Source organism: Falco punctatus (assembly GCF_963210335.1).
Source record: "Falco punctatus genome assembly, chromosome: 1".
Classification (NCBI taxonomy): Eukaryota; Metazoa; Chordata; class Aves; order Falconiformes; family Falconidae; genus Falco; species Falco punctatus.
In genome coordinates this window covers 96441314-96460062 of record NC_137580.1, presented here as the reverse complement: position 1 = coordinate 96460062, position 18749 = coordinate 96441314, and the positions used below count along the sequence as shown (strand labels likewise).

General features: G+C 38.0%; 1 protein-coding gene across 1 annotated transcript; it reads right to left on the bottom strand.

Moving 5' to 3' along the window:
* Positions 1 to 19: 19 nt before the first annotated feature.
* ATP6V0A2 (ATPase H+ transporting V0 subunit a2) lies at positions 20 to 18064 on the bottom strand. The gene is made up of 20 exons (XM_080370059.1): positions 17812 to 18064; positions 16468 to 16546; positions 14988 to 15085; positions 13968 to 14105; positions 13359 to 13459; positions 12493 to 12619; positions 11606 to 11688; positions 11170 to 11263; positions 10631 to 10843; positions 9876 to 10026; positions 8979 to 9118; positions 7906 to 8063; positions 6186 to 6276; positions 5769 to 5887; positions 5125 to 5335; positions 4614 to 4733; positions 4251 to 4370; positions 2912 to 3029; positions 2150 to 2321; positions 20 to 1266 (listed from the first exon to the last, which is right to left on the bottom strand). Exons 1-20 carry the CDS (start codon positions 17926 to 17928, stop codon positions 1164 to 1166), a joined length of 2553 nt encoding a protein of 850 aa, XP_080226185.1. The 5' UTR covers positions 17929 to 18064; the 3' UTR covers positions 20 to 1163.
* Positions 18065 to 18749: the final 685 nt, after the last annotated feature.

Below are 18749 nucleotides of genomic sequence, written 5' to 3'. Positions count from 1 at the left end.
AAACGTCGGGGCCCACTCGGAACAGCACAAACCAGGTTTTATTCAGATGCAAACACGTGCAAAATTTAAGTGATGCTGTGCTTACAGCACAGATGTTAAAAGATAATGGTAATATCCCCATTTTCAGAGCAGTACAAAAAATAACACGAAGCGACTCCTTTCCACCTGTTCAGTATGAACTTTGGTTCCACAACATCAGGTCAGTAACGCTGCACAGGCAGCCCTACAGCCAACAGGGACCAAGGCCAATGCTTTATTCCCCCTGCAGAAGTTACTCCTGCATGTGGAAGCTGCATGGGACCACACTGTAAAAATAGAACCCGGGATAAAAATTTCTAGTAGGCAGTTTGATTCTTTTATTTGTGTCCTGACCCAGGCTGCGTAAGAGGTTTTTCCCAAGGCTTTTACCCACCAAGGTCACCGGAAGAGGCTGCACGCACCTCGCTTTGTGCAGAAGAGCATGAGTCTGAAAGCTGCTGGCTACAGGGAAAGAAGAAGGCTAATATCTCCAGTCTCCACTTCTAATCCTGACTTCTTCCACATTAAATACCACCATGGCTTCTGAAAGACTGACATCATAACTCTGAGCAGAACTTGGAACAAACAGTTAACATCTTCAGTGCAGTTTTACATATGGCCAAAAAACGAGCACATTGCATCGCTGTGTGTAAATTTACATTTCATAATCCTTCTTGAATAGATACTGAAAACATATATTGCTTCTGTTGCATTGCTGAATTGTTCCCAAAGTGCATGAGATGGCAGCTTAAGTATGTGATTAGTAATGAATGTTTAATATGACAAAAAGTCTTTCGTATAACTTAAAAGTAACCATTCAAGAAAATAAACAGCCCCAACAACAGCAAAAAAAATATGCCTACACTTGTTTTAGGACAAGCAGTAACATTTTTTTTTTAAAGAACAAAACTAATTTACAACATTAGTTTATCAAGAAAAATGTACATTTTATATCTATATACTTTACAAGATGTTCCAGATCTGCTATGTATTTCTATGGGAGGTATATATTACAGAATTATTTGGCTGCATTATAAGGCAATCAGTGAAAAACACTTTGTCCTACATGAAACCATTCAAAGGCAAGATCCAATCACATAATTATTTGCAGACAAGTCCAAACATTTCTGCTGACAGCAACCAAACTACGCTGTATCTTCTTTATTGAAATGTAAAGAAATGTGCTTAAAAGAGAAAGGCGTAAACTTGTATCCTCCACCGGAGTAGAATTTGTTCTGAAATTCCACCCTGAAACGATACAAAAAAACCCCAAACAGAATCTGTATATTAATCTGCAATGACCAGTTGCCAAGGGATAAACTGTGCATCGTAAGAGGCTGAACAAAACCCATCCTAATCCTGTCACTTACACTTTCTGTGCTGCTATTTAACCTTCCTAACACAGTCCTAGGCAAGTTTCACGTTTCTCAGGAGACCCAAACACAGTGATACTGTGCCATAATGGCTTATTTCTGACTTATTACTAATTTGTTTCGAGTTAGTTGCAGTTAATTGTTTTGCAAATATACAATATCATGAGGACAATATAAACACAAGACAGAGCTATAAGTGTTTATATAGCATGTTTGCCTTTTCTTATACTGTAAATATCAGGTTTCAAAATACTCTCCGAATCCACTTGAATATGCAGAGCTCGTGACATTAAGACTAAGAAAGGATTAAAATACTTAAGGGTTGGCAGCCCCACTTAAGCAAAAGTTTTGTCCACTAATAGAAATGTTCTGTTGAACCAAATAAAATAGACTGAAGCCATTCAGTGGTATAACCAGCATGAAATTAGAAATACTTATCCAAATTATATTATTCTACAGTATGAAAAGCTGCAATACTATAAACCAAATACAGCTTGCACCAAAATCAACTCTGAATATGGTTGAGGTTAATATGCATCAAATATAATATTGAATTTACTGAAACTATTCCAGAGGAACAATTGCATTCAACTAACAGGCCATTTATTTCATATAATTAAATCAATCAACTACATTAGCATGAGGCTCTTGAATTTTATACTTTTCTTTTTAATAAGGCACCTAGTATTTTGACACAAAAATTCCTATTAAATAAGGCAGTATACACTAAAGTGATATAAAGAAAAACGTGAACTTACCAGTGAAGTCGTATAGCATGGAGAAAAGCAGAAAGCCCCTCCATGACCAAAAGAATAAAAACTGTTAGCACAGCAAAAAAGGCTAGAACAGGGACTAGCAGTAAAACACCATACGTTGCATCCACACGAAGACCCACTCTCATCACCATCTGCCATAGAACTTCTGATAACTCTATTAAAGAAATGTTTCCATAATTAATATTGACATTGCATACATTCACCCAGCGAGCTACTGACTTTTATTCTAGTTCAAACAGTATTCACAGCATCTGCTGAACATGGGAACTATAGCAATCCCCTGCCCCAGTCAGCTGTCCATCCCTCCCTCCCCCAAAATAATCTGTTTCAAAATCAGATCTACTGATGGCAACATTTTCAACCATGACACTAAAACTTTACTAAGTGCCTAAACACCTTCCAGACTGGTCAATCAATGGAAACCAGGAAATGGTGCTGTGAGTGCTGATACACTGTTATGGGAGGTAACGCTGTGCTCCCATCATTGGCCTCTTCACAAAACAGAGCAACCAATGAAGAAAATTACTAGATTCCAAACAGTAAGTCCCAATTGTAGTTTGGGGGCTTTTCACTGATTATGATTAGTTTAAACAGGGAATTTTTTTTAATTAAGAAAAAGATAACTTCATAATAGTATCACTTCAATAGGCCAGCCTTCGTCTAACCAGCATTAAAAATCAAGACAGATGAAAAAAATAAAAACACCAACAACAAATATCAACCAAATAAACTCAACACACTTACGTGCATGAGCAAGACTTAATGCCCATAGTCTCAGATAGGAGGCTGTATTAGAAATACATCCTAGACAGTATTCAATGGTATGAATTGCTTGATTCATAAAAACATCTGCAAAATTAAGCTGAAATATAAAAATACATTTGTATCCATCTAAACAACACAGTACAGCATGAGAGAACAAAAACATTAATCTGCAAATCTTAATGTACATGGAAGAAAAAATCCATTTAAAGGGTAATAAACTGCAAATAAAAAAAGATTTGCTATGTTTAAGACAACATTATTACAGAGACAACATTAAAAAAAAATCAGGTGCTATAGTTTTCCAGTTAGTTTCCCCAATTACTTTGTTGATAAATCAAAATGAATGCAATCTATGTTTTTCACAAGGAATATGATCCAATACTTGAAAATGCTAAGCAGTAGAGCCAGCCATGGTTCTAATTCCTATTCTACCGTGATCCTAAATTTACAATGTAAATTTTTGCATCCTTAAAAGCAGGACTAAGCAATGCTAGTGATAGAAAGATAACTACATGAATAGTGTAAACTCTGTAAATGTACGTACTTGTTGCTAAAAAAGTTTCCAAGACTAATATTACTACAAATTTCAACACTTACTTTGTATGGAACTATGACACATTTTACTTAAGCAAGCAATTCTTGTATATTCTATACATAACAAGCAAGAGCTTACTACCCCAGTGAAGCAAGTACTGTACATAGTCTGCACACTGGGAAACTGAAGCAATTTTTTATCTTTCAATTCACATCAAATCAATGGAATCAGTCAAGACCTGTAAAAAATTGCCCTAACTAAGGAGCAGCAATAGCTGGGGACTAGGAACACTGCCCATGTCTCCCAACCCCCATTAGCAATAATCTTCATCACAAGATGTAAATTGCAGACATAAAGAGACTTTTGTCTGGACGAAAGGCCAAGATTAATTAACAGGAAGCTGGGCAGTCATCCTCTTGCCTTAATTCTAAGAATCCATAAAACCATACAAAGCCCAGAATTTTTATCCCACTCTTCAATTTTGGAAAACCTATAGCCTTAGATGCAAGGTCTCTATGTGCAAATAACGCACTCCTCCTGTTCTCCACTACAGATAGATTGTGGTTTACTGTAGCAATCAGAATGTAACAAGAAATAACGATAAAATAGCAACAATTGAAAAAATAGGTAAATTGCATTCAAGCATCAAGGTCTTTGTAAAGGCTCAGCTGATTTTCTTGAAAACTTCCAGGGACTCAGTGTAGAGATTATCATCTTGATTTTTCCACTTCTAATTTGCTTTTAACGACATACAAACTAGAAATTAAGCAAAAACATCATTACCTCCTCTCCATCCCCCTCTCTGTGCCCACTGTCTAAATGACTGCTTCCTTCTTCTACATCATGACATCTCAGCAGAGAAAGTTCTTCTTCACTTTCTTTTCGAATTAGCTTGTAGCCACTCTACAACATAGAAACGTACCATGTCTTCAAGTGGACTGCCAGTGTCATTTTTTACATTTATTTAACATAGTCAGAGACAAAAGCAAAAAGAGAGCTAGAGAAACAAAGTACTATTATGTGTTACAGTCCAAAACCTTCCAAGTTGAGTAGAAATCTCTAGTAAGGACATTACTCTATATGCAACACAACACCAGCTGAATTCTTCTATACTGAAGAAATACAGAAGTTTCTCTCAGCACTTACTCTGTACATTCTAATGCCTCGGCCTCCACTGCGCAACCAATATAAATAAAGTGGTTTACCAAAAAGCATTACAGGAACAGAAAGAAAAGCTATACTAAGTAGAAACCTCTGCAGAGCAACCTGTTTGAGGGAGAAAGAAAAAATTAAATTAGATCACAAAATCAAGAGTAGGAAAAGACTTCTCATTTTCCTCTAAAGGCCTTTTTGAGCCTAATCAAAACGCTGCTAATTTCAGTGGCTATGTACTCCAAACTAAACATGCACATATTTTACTTAATCAGGCCCTTAAATTAGGTTACAGACATCCATCATCTTCAGGATGTATCGTTATACTGGTATTAGCAAGGTTATTTACAGCACATAGAAAAGTATCAGCATTACAAGCATGAGACACTGTTCTCTAGCCTTAATTTTAACCGGGGAGATTTTGTTCTAAAAACAGGCATTTTCACAAGTGTTACCTGTACAGGGAACACAGGATCTTCAGAAGCTTGTTAAGTACACTACGTACCTGCCCAGTGTAGAAGACCTCTGTTTCACCACCAGGAAACAGGAACATGTTAATAAACTGAATCAGAATACTAGGAGCAGATGTAGAGTCCTCCGCAGAATACGCTAACCATTTAAAGAAGATCATAAACACAAGGTAGCCAAAGATGCACATCATGAATAAAAGTTCAGGAAGAAAAACCAAATAAATATTATACTTCTTCTTGAAATGCCTAAAAGATAAATATGGGAAAAAATTAAAAATAAGCTTTACAAAGAAAGATCAAGATAAACACATGACCCAAACGTGATTTCAATAAAACAGAACAGTATCCAGCACTTGTAAACAGCAGGACTGAAATTACAATCCAGAACTGATATCTTCATATTCAGTGACATTTTAGTCACGTATTTCAGTGGAAATCAAAACCGTAAGAAGCACATATCTCTACCTAGCAACAAGTGAAATAAAATCTTGATTTAATCAGATTTTTTGGCATAACACATTTCAGAAAGACTTCTCTGTCACTGTTTTTTAAGAACAGTTTTCACAATTACTATTACTCTGTTTTTAAAAAACTGTTCCAGTTTCTCTTACCAGATTGTTATAATTCAAGATTTGACAAAAACTACAATGTTAATACTATCTTAACTTCTTGTACTTACAAGTGGTTAAATACCCCCAATACAACTCCAAACGTCATGTGAGTCACTCCAAAAATCACAGACATTTTCATTTTGAAAGAATTTAAAAAACTGAGACGATTGTTTGCCAAATTCCATATCTGAAGAGAAGAAAACAAAGCCAACAGTAAAGAACAGTGTAATAGAAGGAATAAACCAGTATCCTTTCTCTACTGGAGACCAGAATTCTACCTCAAATGGGGATAACAACTGAAATTTGAGTTCCGTGAAAAAAGTTAAATCTTTCTTTACTCACTAAGGGAAAAACTTTTTTGAGTGGAGGATGCAAGCAGAAATGTTTTTTCCATAGTAAGATCTATATTCCTAATACACATACCAAAATCTAATTTTAAAATGACTGATCATTGCCAATGGATAACTTAAAAGAATAGAACTAACCGGATCAATTCCAAAGGGATAAGCTCCATTGTATACACCAGAAACATTTGGATCCAATGTTAAAAACTGATTAGACTTCAGATCCTCAAGACTGCAAAGAAACAAATACACAATCACATCTGACATTGTTTAAATATAGTTACAAATTATACTTTCAGTTCTACAGGGCACTGCCTGCTTCCCTTTATATGACTAGCTCACCCACTGTCAGACTTCAAAAGAATAAAAGGATTTCTAAGCACAAAGGCCTGGCTAATAAAAAAAATAGGAAAAAAAGCCCCAAACTCAAGAAATTCACAATCTGGGCTTCATTTGCACTAACTGTCTTTGAAATGAAAGTTTCTGGATTTCATTCCTCATGCCCCTAGAATGGGACGTCTCATTTAGAAAGCTCATAATTTGTTTTTATATAAAATTCACTAACAAACACCCAAAGAATAACTCATAGATTTTTTTTCCCTTTTGCATTTGGATAAGTTTCCACTCCAACTTAAATTAACACAGCATTTACCACCCATTCACATTTTAACCAAAGTTAGTGGGTTTGACTCTACTATTTGCCTCAAAAACAGGAAGTGGCTCAAAAATGAGATGCAAGCTGTGAACATTTAAATACCAAAGGGCCATGACACCTCAAAGAAATAAGGTTATCCTACTTGGTGAAAAAGTATGTTTGACAATTCACATAACCTACTTTTTCCTTTTTTTTTTTTTTCTTTTTACTACCAAGAAAAGCTGTGCCAAGACTGATGATTACTAGGTAATTGATTATTTCATTAATTGTTGATTTCTTTGCAGTAGATACTAATGTTGCCTGGCTATTCATTCCAGAAGCATGACCTAGGACAAATTTCTCCACAAAAATGAGCCCTTTGTTTACTATTCCTCTCAAAATCTGATATATATATATTCAGAAACCTCTCCTGGAAAATATAATAATTGGAGACAAACTAAAACAATTAGCATAAAGACAAATCATAACACAGGAGGCAGTGTCTTTTATGAATAAAAAGAATACACAAGACAAAGTCCCGGTGCCTTTTGTTAGGATTTTACAGTACTACTGAAGTCTCCAGCCATTCATAAGAACCTTTTTGTTCTTTAGAGATACACAAAACACACTTAAGAAGGTTTAGAGACCGAATAAACCCTAGAAATATCACCCCATAAAATGCGGTGCAAGTCCTTACTACCAATAAAAAGATACTATGCCAGCTGCACTTCTTAATCACCAAGAGTTATTAGCCAGCGTATAGCATTAGGATATTGCAACAGAATTGGTTCCAGGAGAAAACTGACTGTCATCTACACCAAATGATATTCTAGAAAATGATCCAGGTGACTGAGGACATGTAAGTCCAGCAAAGCAGCACTGACAAATATGAGATTAACCTGATAGATTTACTGAATTAAATATAATAAAATTCTAACAGTGGTTTTGGAATAAATTGTGTTCTCTGTGGATTTCCCAATTTACAATAATGACCAATCTGAATTTCTGGTTTTAAATAACTATTACTGTCTTTTTTATTCTAAGTGTAGATGTATCAGCCCTTAGTGCACTAGCACTTGATACCTTAACAACTAGATTTTGCTAGATTTCACTGCATTTATTTACTGCTCTCAATAAAAGGAGTTAAGATGGGTGAGCAAAAGGGTTAAACTGTTGCAGAAAGTACGTATTTGTTTTAATGGTACAGCAAATAGGCATGCTACTCACCGCCAAACCTGCTGTTCAAACATTGCCGAAACATTCCATCCAGAACCAAATATATTTAATGACTTCGAAAAACAGTCATTATAGATCAACCCAGTGTATATAGAAAACAGACCCATTAATAAAATAACGTATCGGCCTTCAAATAACATTTTCATTATCTGTAAATATTGGAAAAAAGATAAAATAGAGATCATCATCTGCTATGTGAACAATCGTTATCTAGACATCTCTAAGAGACACACAGTTTTGGCCATACAAAGACTTCTAAAAACTCTTGTGAACCGTCATTAAGGAATAGGAAGAAGCCTGAGGCCAATCAAAATGTAACACACAATTTTGATTTAAGCATGTCAATATGCAAAAGTGATTTATATGCAAAGGTTTATACGCATGAGGAAACAGAGCTAGGAATGAGAAGTATATTCTGAAAAACAACTGTGTTTAAATTGAATGCACAGATCTGAAACCCCCATGCAAACTCCCATTACAAACTAAGACTCTTCTCACTGGCATCATTACATTAATGAATAGTGTTTCTAAGCCACTTTTCCTTCCCAGGACTAGTTTTCAAGAAGTTAGGCATTTGCAGCCATTCTTAATTAAATATAATTCTAAGGAGAGATGCAGGTGTTCCTGCATTCCAACTCCATACGATTAAAAAATCAGTTAAAATTAAGTTTAACAAATTTCAAACTACAACTCCTTTTCAGAAACAAGAAAATGGAATTGGAAAAATAATTTTCTCCTCACTTCAGTCACTGTAACCACATTCTGTAAAACACACGCATTACTAAGTAATCCCGGAAGAAGAAAAGACAAGCCCAACAATATCAACTAATTTTTGTCACTTTCATTCCAACTTGAATAGTTCTCTTTCAAAAAAGTGAGTAGTTTGTTAAGATATCACATTAATCTCAAGGATTACAGCAAATTTAAACAGAAAATCCTGAAACAAAGGAAAAAAACCCCAGCCTAATACATGTGAAACAAATAGTACTTTCCAGAAACACAGTAATTATTCAATTGAAATAATCTTGCTATATGGGAAGTGAATTATTTGTAATTCCTTTTACCTCATCTTGTGATCTTTGCAATCTAGGGTGGTTTTCATACAGTATTGTCAGGAGTGAGAATATGAACATTAGTAGACCATGCCCAAAGTCTCCAAACATAACCGCAAACAAGAAAGGAAAAGTGATGATGGTATACAGAGCTGAAATGACAACATCACAAATTTCAGGCACACAGCACAACAGATGATGCTGCCATCTGAACTACGCCTAAGCAATTCAACTACTTTAAAGCTGAAAATTGTTTGAGAAGTTTGAAAAACATTTCATCCCCTACTAACGGACCTTTCCCCCACACTATAAATCTAACTCAGTTTAAAGCCTGCTTATTGTGTATCGCTTAGTAATGACAAATCTGCAGCTGAGCGTTAGCTGACGATTCTGAGAATAATAATATGAGCCCAGGAAATAAAAAACAGACAAAACAGTTCTTCCTCCATGGCTATTCTGGCTCTGTATTATAATGTACATTCTCCTGTACAGCATGACATAACATAGCTACAAAAATACATACAGACATTAAACTAACTGGGCTATACAACAAGGCTGGATTTTTTTTAAGTGATGAGCTCCAGGCTTCAGTAAGATCAATAGCCATTACCAAAGTTTTCTTTTTTCCCCTAAACATCTTCTCTTACCCAAAGTAAAACATCATACAGCTATTATCAGCATCTTTAATGCTAAAATAACTCATTCAGCAAAATCAAATCCTATTTTATTGCTTGGAGCATCACTTGTACTTTTGATGAGCTACTTCAATTTTAAAATCGCCACTAATAAGCAACATGGTTGCCACCATTTTGCTTTTACCAGTGTCCAGTTCAGCAAGGGAATTAAACTTCTAACAAGGCAAGCAGTAATGATAGCACAGCTCACAGTTCAGATTTCACTAGGACCAACCTGGATTAACTTCCCCATAGCTTCCAACTCCATAAGCATCAACGATGTTTTGGAACCCTGAGGTGAATTTATTGGTACGTATCAAAGTTGGAGGAGGTTTTGTTGTTGGGATGGTATTCATGAATGAAGAAATTGTAGCCCCACTCTTTCTCTAATTAGACAGAAAAAAAGATACATTTATGTAAGAACTCAGTTGATGCTTAATCTAATCAAAGTGAAAACATTTCTTCTATCAGCAGTTTCACTGATCCTGAAACATTCGTAAGTTAAGCCACAATTTTAACATTTATCCCTTTGTGCCTTCTTAAAAAAATAATTACATTAATCTGTTCTTCTAAACACACTGATTACATACAGTGTTCTAATCCTTACTTTGTATGAAATCCCAGAATACACCCATTAGTCAATACTATAAAGTGAAGATTTGTTATTAAAAATTCTCCTTCATAAAAGATGGCACTGCACTCAAGTTAGCACCTTCTACTTGACTGCAAATAGCATGGTCAGACTGGGTCCAACACGGAAGTTATTCAAGAAAAAAGCCAAACAAAACAAAACCCAAAACAAAGAACAAACCCCCACACAACACTAAATAAAGGTTCTGCTTACAAAGAAATTGTTTGATAGGAGTTCATAGACACCCACACCTGCCTGTGCCTACTTTTAGCCTATTTTAAATAATCATTTTCTTTCCTTATCTGTATAGTTAGTTCAGGACAGAAGTTTTAACATCAGTGAGCATTCAGCTGACTTACTGAACCTTCCTCCAACGCGTGGCGCAGATTTTGCAGATCAGCCACTGGACACCAAACCTCAGCAATTAAACATTTATTTGTGACATCAAAGCTGCACAGGTTGAGTACATGATAAATGGCTTTCATCTTCTTCACTTGGATAACCCAGGTATAGATGGATTCAGATGCTTTACACAAGACTTGGCGTAAGTAATCCTCAGTTTTATGCAACACCTTTGTCCAAGAAAAAAACAAAAAGATTTCAGTGGAAATGTCACAGTGGTTATGGTAACCACAGTCAGAGCACCTAGTATTTGTCCAATGCCAGATCACATTTGTAGGAGGGCAGCGAACCACCGCTTGTAACAGAAGGCAACGCCAAGTGCCCAGAAGTTTAATAAATACATGCAACAAGACATCAGGGACATGACATACAGTCATGCTCAGACCCAAAGCTGTATGTGTTTTAGAAACCTATTCAGGTACTTAATGCAGTGATTCATCAAATGATTTCCTGTAGCACAATAACTGCAGCAAAAGAAATACTGTTATTTACTCACAGTATGAAGATCCTGAATACGAATATTTAGTCCTTCAACAACTGCCTTGCGCTCCTCCATGTTATCTGGATAGGGATACACATGACAGTGATAGCTACAGAAAAACAGAAGTTTGTGTTAAATAATCAAACTGAAACAAAACAAACCACCCAACCCCATGCCCTCGCCAACCCACAACACACCACTGAATAACCACGGGACAGATTCAACTGAGTGTGTCGGTATTTTGCCTGTACTTAATAAGGACTGCAATACACACATACATTTGTGTATTGCATAATTATAAAGCCAGATGCTAGTGGTGGTGGGAGGAACAAATTTAACTTCAACAATCTTACCTAAATATTAATACCTACAAGGAAGGGAAGCTGTGGGAAAACTAAGAACAAAACAACCCAGATATAAAGAAATCATATGTATTACTTTTACTTCTTACCAGTCACAAATCTTCTTAACTTTCTGGCCGATTTGTTCACCCCAATAGGACACTAAAAAAACAAACCATTTTGTGGTTTCACCCTAAAAAACAAAAAAAAAAAGTTTGAGTTGATGAATTTTGTTTTTAACCAACAACTCCACTGCGATACAATTACAGAGCAAAATAACAGATCTGAATAATTAGAAAATGCTGTGTTAGTAGCATTAGCCTTTCACCATCTTAGTGAAGATCAAAAAATAAAATTCAAGTATGCCAATAGCTTTTTTTTTTAAGAGAAAAACAGAAAATATTTTCAGGGAAAATAAGAGATTAAATTTTACCATCTCAGAATTATCAGTAATGAAAAAAGTCTGAAGACATTAAAATGTTACAAATTAGGGTCAAAGCAAAATTTTAAAGTGACAGATTAGGCAGCCATAATTGCTGATTTGCAGAAAGTTAATTTTGTAAGTTCAGAGAAAAAGCTTCATAGAAGATTAACTGTACTCCAGACTTTTTTTTCCTTATTTACTGAATGAACAAATAAAATTAATATTAAAAGGTAATGTACTGTACAGACCTAGTTAATAAATATCCAAGGAGCCATTTATGCCATGTATTTTGATCATGGTAGCCAATCATAAAGTCACTATTATTCCACAATAAAATTATGCACTCATCAAGTTGAATCATGATAAATTAATTGCCACTCCTATAGTTATGGTGGTATCAAGACCCTCTAATTTTACAGTCTTACAAGTTCTAATACTTTAGAAGAGTTTTCCCTCCAAGGGCACTGGGAAATCATTTACATTCATAGCAGGCAGACCTGAGTAGCAATTTTTCCAAGTCCTATGAAAAGTACAAACAAAATAAATAAACTGATAGTTGCAATCTTTACTCACGGTATCTGGATCTTCCAGACACTCATCCAATTCTGCGTATGTAAGAATAGTATAGCCTTTACAGACTCTCCACAGCATTTTTTCAAATGCTTCAACTTTTGCTATGTGAACTAACCCAGATATGAATCTATAGAAAAAAAAAAAAAAAAAACAATTTGAAAAATAAGCTAAAATCCACAAAAAAAAGTCAGAGTACATCATCACTCAGGATCACACAGTCACAATAATTTAACAACTGCCATCTCTAGAGAAGGAAAGAAGGTAAATTTTCTGTTTCCCCTAAATAGGTATTAACTAGTATATAAATTAAGATTCAATTTCTATTCAGAAAACAGAGTGTAGGCCTGAGCACACAACCAGAATTATATTTGAAATTGTTTCTTTCTGTGATATTAAGGTTCTTAACCTTTTCTTGGTAAGATACCCTCTTATAACGGTGTGGTAGAGAGCAGTATCCACTCATCATTCTAAAGGCAAGTAGGCAATACTGTTATTAATGCTACACTTACAACTCACACTGCCAGGTGATTAAAACACTGTGTGTTTATCCTAGAAAAACAGTTTGAACAGTAGAAGTACTGATTTCGAGCACTTAGATATTCTCCTTAATACACATGCTTGGTTTGATGGAAGTTTTGTCACCTTTTTTTTGGTGGTGTCCTACTTCCCTCTTCGAATAATCCAATTTTGTTACACAGGTACATTTGGGTCAAACTTCTACCCTGCCTAGACCTGCCTGTCTCATCTGAAATCACTACATTCCAACTTTTAAGAAAACAGACCACTATTTAAGAAAACAGTTCATCAAGTAGTTTTGAAACAGCAAACACTGACAGCCTGCCAGGCATGGACTGAGCCATACCTACCCCAGCTTGGCACCCAGTCTGTGCATGCAGTTGTAATCCATTAATGGCTCATTTTCCACAGACGGAAATTCTTCATAATTTGCATGTAAATGGGATTCATACTAGAGAATAAAAGAAAGATCACTCACAGATTTCAGAAAAAAAACCCTACTGTCATTCATTTATTATCCTGAAGAAAACCTAATTAAGTAAATTATTTCAATAAAAATATAAAACCCTTTCTGCGTTCAAATCAGACAACAGAGAGATCTCGGGATCTCAAGTGTACTGTTCTTAGCAATTATAGTCAGCATTGCAAAAGTTACATGGTATGTTTCTTAGCACAATTTATGCATCAAAATACAAATATGCCTTCACTTTCAACTGACAACAGCAGTAACATTCAAATCATTCAATAAAGAAATCAAAGCTCCTCTAAACTCAGGGCTGCATTTTGCTATGTTTATGAACGCAGCCTAGTACCAGAGCTGGCCAGCCAGGTTCTCTAGGTACTGAGCGCTAATAACAAACAGCCCGACACAGAGACATGCACTTCTCTAGAACTACTAACAGTAGGGAACAAAAACCACCACATGACACATATTCCTTGCCAAACAACATAAGCAGTACCTCAGCTGTTCTCCTGACAAATCTTTGTGTGACCTCTAACATGCATGTGTATTCTGTCAGTTCAAGCAGGTTTTTCCTCAACTTTTCTTTGTTCTTAGTTACTTCCCTCAATTCTGTCTCCAGCTTCTGCAACTGTTCCTGAGACACAGAGAAAAAAATTACATCGAATCAGTTACACTGTTTTGGAAACTGGGGGAGAATGAATTTTAAGCACATGTTAATTTGCCACAATGATGGGAGCTTCCCAATTTCTTAATTAACTTAAGGTCCATAAGTTCTATTCCTCAGTCTGGAGAAGATTACTTTGTATTGAGTACACTTGATTCTCCACTGGCATCTGTTAAGCCTGTTGTCCTGCCCCTAATTTGTGCCTGAGCTAAGTAATGCAGACTTGGAATTAGAACATCAGATAGTACAGGGTGGAAGACAGCTACCTATTATTTCAATAGAATTACAGCAAAACAGAATGTCATTCAAAATTACATCTGGATTTTACAAGCTTCTACTTCTAACGCAATACCAGAAAAAGGATTCAGAGAAAACAGCACCATGTTTTGCTACACAACCAACACTGCAACTTGCAGAACCTTGGGCACATAAAACTTCCCCACACCCCAGAAATTTTGGATGCACAAAAAGAGTCTTAGATAAGTCCCAAAGCAATAAATTAAGCTGAAGGACTACAGGTACAGATGATAATTTGCCTGAACAATGTAATTGTTCAGTGTAATTCAACAGTGTAATATGCCAGCCCATCAAAATAAAACAGATGACTGCAAACCCCATGAGCTAGCTTTGACCCTTTCACAGGAATTTTGTGTTAGTATCAAATCCTCATTGGCAGTCTTTGAAGTAACACTGGGAGAAAGCAAATAAAATTTGACAAAAAGGAAAGCAAATGCTTCTGCCACGCCCCTATAACTTAAGTCCTAGAGTAATAAGATAGCAGGTAATCAAGTTTGAAATAAAATTCCAAGATTCAATTCTACACTTTTGGCATCTGTTGCATGGAAAAGTTACCTGGATTTCTAAAATGTGCTTCAGCAATGGGGCAGGAGGAGCAACACCTCCTTCAGGAAGTGGAATATCCGCCTTTTTAATTTCTTGTACTAAATACCCTAGAGTGAGAAGAAAAACAGAGAATCAGAAAGGAAACCGTATTGCCTTACACTTCCTGGAATGCTGCACAGTTGACCTTCAGCTGCTATTGATGGTGCTGATCACACTGCAGCATCAGGCCCATTTTATACATTTTTTTCAGCAGCAACACAAACACTACTGTCTTCAAAGAAAGAGGAGCTTATGGAGTGCTAGGAATAAAACACACAGAACATTTTTGACTTGGGAGTTTGCAGAAGCAAATCATCTTCAGAGTCCTCTGACTGAAATTTTCCAACCACAAGTACTTTTTAAGAAGCTTTTAACATTTCATAATATCTCTTTGTTGCTGCAAGATATCACTTTCTGCTGATCATGCCATCTGCCAGAAACTGATGTTCTGTTCATTGACCCATGTTTGGAATAAAAAGCATTCAAACAAGGTGGCTTAAGCAACCTTGACAACAAATGCAACTCATGCTGGGCAAGGAGATTGCTGAAATAGCTACTGGGATGGTTTGGCATGACCAGCATGTGGCTCTGATGAGAGATTCCAATAAAAAGAATCTTTCAATGGTAACTTTTCCTCAGGATATGCTGAATAAATCTGCATCTTGGCTGTAATGTTCTACATACCCTTCTCTATTCATTAACTACCATGTGAATACAATTAACTTCAGGTATTTTTGAGGGTGCTTGGAAGTTCAACAGTACTGAGCTACACAACATGAAAAACAGCCATATCTTATAACCAAGGAAATATCCAGGGTAGAGCTTCTCAGCAGAGTTCTAAGCAGTCAATACTGAAATGGTCTCAACTATTTATGAGCAATTCTTCTTCACCTCTGAGCTTAAAAAAACCCAACCTGTATTTAGCACGTACGTGTTGCAGTGTAAGTAAATTTTACAGCTCAAAAACCCAAGAAACAGAGATCAGTGGTAAAACACTGGAACAGGTTTCCCAGAGAGGCTGTGGAGTCTCCATATTCAAAATTCCACCAGACACAGTCCTGGACAACCTGGCCTAGCTGCCTCTTCTTGAGCTGGAGGTTACCTAGGTGATATCAAGAGGTCCCTTCCAACCTAAATGACTCCAATACACTCAAAACTGATGCAGCATATCAAGACAAACTAAGGAATATATTTGTATGTTCCAATCCAATTCAGTACTACAGTCATCTCCAGCTCCAAAAATCTACATAAAGACTCTACATATGAGTGTATGTATATCTGTCGCTTCATACATACCAAAATTTTCTAAAGTTCTACAGCACTGAGATCATACAAGACTGAGAAGATTACAAAAACCTATAGCTGAAACTTTCACTGCAGTTCCACTCTAAAAATATAAACTTTAATAATGCCGCAGATGAGAAAGAGCAGACATGAAAATAAAGCTCACCAAGTATTCTTTCCATTTCTTCACACTTCTTCACTTCATTCACAAATTTTCTCTGAAATACACTCACATTTGGGTTAAGCTGAAAGAGAAGGACAAAATTATTATTAAATATTGCACTGAGCAACCACCCCTAAAAACACACAGCTATTTCTGTGACTTCTCACGAGACAATTTTGCATGTGGTTCTGCGTGATCTCTTTCTACAAAGTGCTTTTCAGCTAAGAAGGTATGAAAACCTAAAAAGATTTAAAAGAGTTCAAATAGCAAGGTTGCTTTTATAAAAGCAGAATGAACAATGCCTTTTGCTAGTTTTACTGAAATAACAAAATAACTAGGTCTACTGGAGAAACCATTCCTAACCTTATTTCTACGGTTTTAAAGTACTGCCTAACAACTTCAAATTAACAAACAACCTTTCTGCCAGCAATTTTTTTGCAATGGTTTTCTACAGAATATATTTGAAATACTGAGTTCTGAAAAAGCCTTTTTTTGTATATCCCCATATTATGACACGTGCAATGTCTCTGATTACTTAGCTTTTAAATCAGAACCACTAAATATGCTGTTTCTGGAATAAAAGGTGCAGGAGATGCCTGGAATGGCATCAAAATATTAAACATAACACCCATGTAATGATTCCTACAGACTGGTCTCCTCCTGCCTGCCATATTTACTAACCAGCTGTTAATTTAATTTAAGTTCTCCCAGCTTTCCTTACAAAGATTGTACAACCTACATTTCTGAAGAATACCTGGAAGAAATGCCAACTCAGCAAGCAAAGCTCATACAATTACGATGAGACAATGCAGAAACGAGGTTAATTGTTACCCAACCCTATTTGACGTTAGTCAGGCATGTAGTTTGCTCCAAGGTGCACTGCTCCTTCAGGAACACACGCTTTACAAACCAGCAGACTGTAAAGTTGAAGGAATCAACCTACAGAGCAACTACTAAGGTGTTACTATCGCGTGTCAGTGGGGTGGACACGTGCACTCAGATTGAAGTCAGGGTGCCTTCAGGTGGGTAATGGCTTTCCCATGGGATTCAACCGCAAAACACAGCCCAAGTTTAAGCTACTTCTGTGTGGAAAGCAGGACGGAGTGACCCCCAGGCAGCCCTCCCTAGAGCCTCTCCGACCCCCCCGCCGCAGTCAGCCTCACACTTGCGGCGACAGAGAAGGGTTTGGAGGCTTTCAGATCGCACCTCGGCAATGGAACCTCCACCTTCCCGCGGCAACCGCTCGGCCCGCCTCGGCCTCCCCCTTGCCGCCCCCCGCCGGGTTCCCCTTCCTGCCCCCGGCTCCCAGGACGCCCGCCTGGGCCCGGGCCCGCCGCCGCTACTCACGTCTCGGAACTCGGCCAGGCCACGCTCGCCCACCTCGCTGAGGCACTCGTAGGCCGAGCCGCTCTGGAGGAAGAGCTGCGCCAGGCACATGGGCTCGCCGCGGAACAGCGCGCCCATGGCGGGCGGCGGGGAGCGGAGGCGCTCAGCGGGCCGGCGCGGTGCGGCGTCCGGCGGCAGCCCGCGGCCCGGCGGCCATGGCGGCGAGCCCCAGCCCGCCGCCGGCAGCGCGGCCAGCTGCTTCCGGGGGGCGGCGCCTCCGCGGGGCCGGGCGGCCGGCAACGCACCGCCCCGCAGCGCGGCCCGGCGGGCGGCGGCAGCCCCGCACCGGGCGGGGAGAGCAGCGTGCTGCGGCCGCGGGCTCACTGGGGGGCGGCTGCGTGTGGCGGGAGGGAAAGGAGAAACACGTTTCTGAGGTAACGGTAAGGTCCGAAAGGAGGAGGTAAGTTTCTGAGGTAACTGTAAGGTCTGAAAGGAGAAGATACGTTTTCTGAGGTAAATGTAAGGTCCGAAAAGAGAAAACACGTTTCTGAGGTAATGGTAAGGTCAAAAGGAGAAATGTTTCTGACGTAATTGTAAGGTCCGAAAGGGGAAGATACATTTCTGAGGTAATTGTAAGGTCCAAACCACAGGGAAATCCTACACCGAGCATCACATTTGATCGACTGAAGAACAGCAGTAAATGTTTTCAGTACGCTGCGTGGCCCAGATCAGGTGCAGGTTCTCTCCCTAACTAAACTGTTTCAAGTCCTTGGTATCAACTGCAGAGTGTGAACTGGAAAGGAGGATTACAGATCAAGACAGGAAAATCCCCGAAGCATTATGGCTTTTCAGAAGGGTGAACAACGGGGTCCACTGCTCCGGGAGCGGGTGGGCGCAAGGGGGCTGCTGCCGCCCTGACCCCGGAGCAGACACGCTCCTGGCCAGGACAAAGCCCCCCC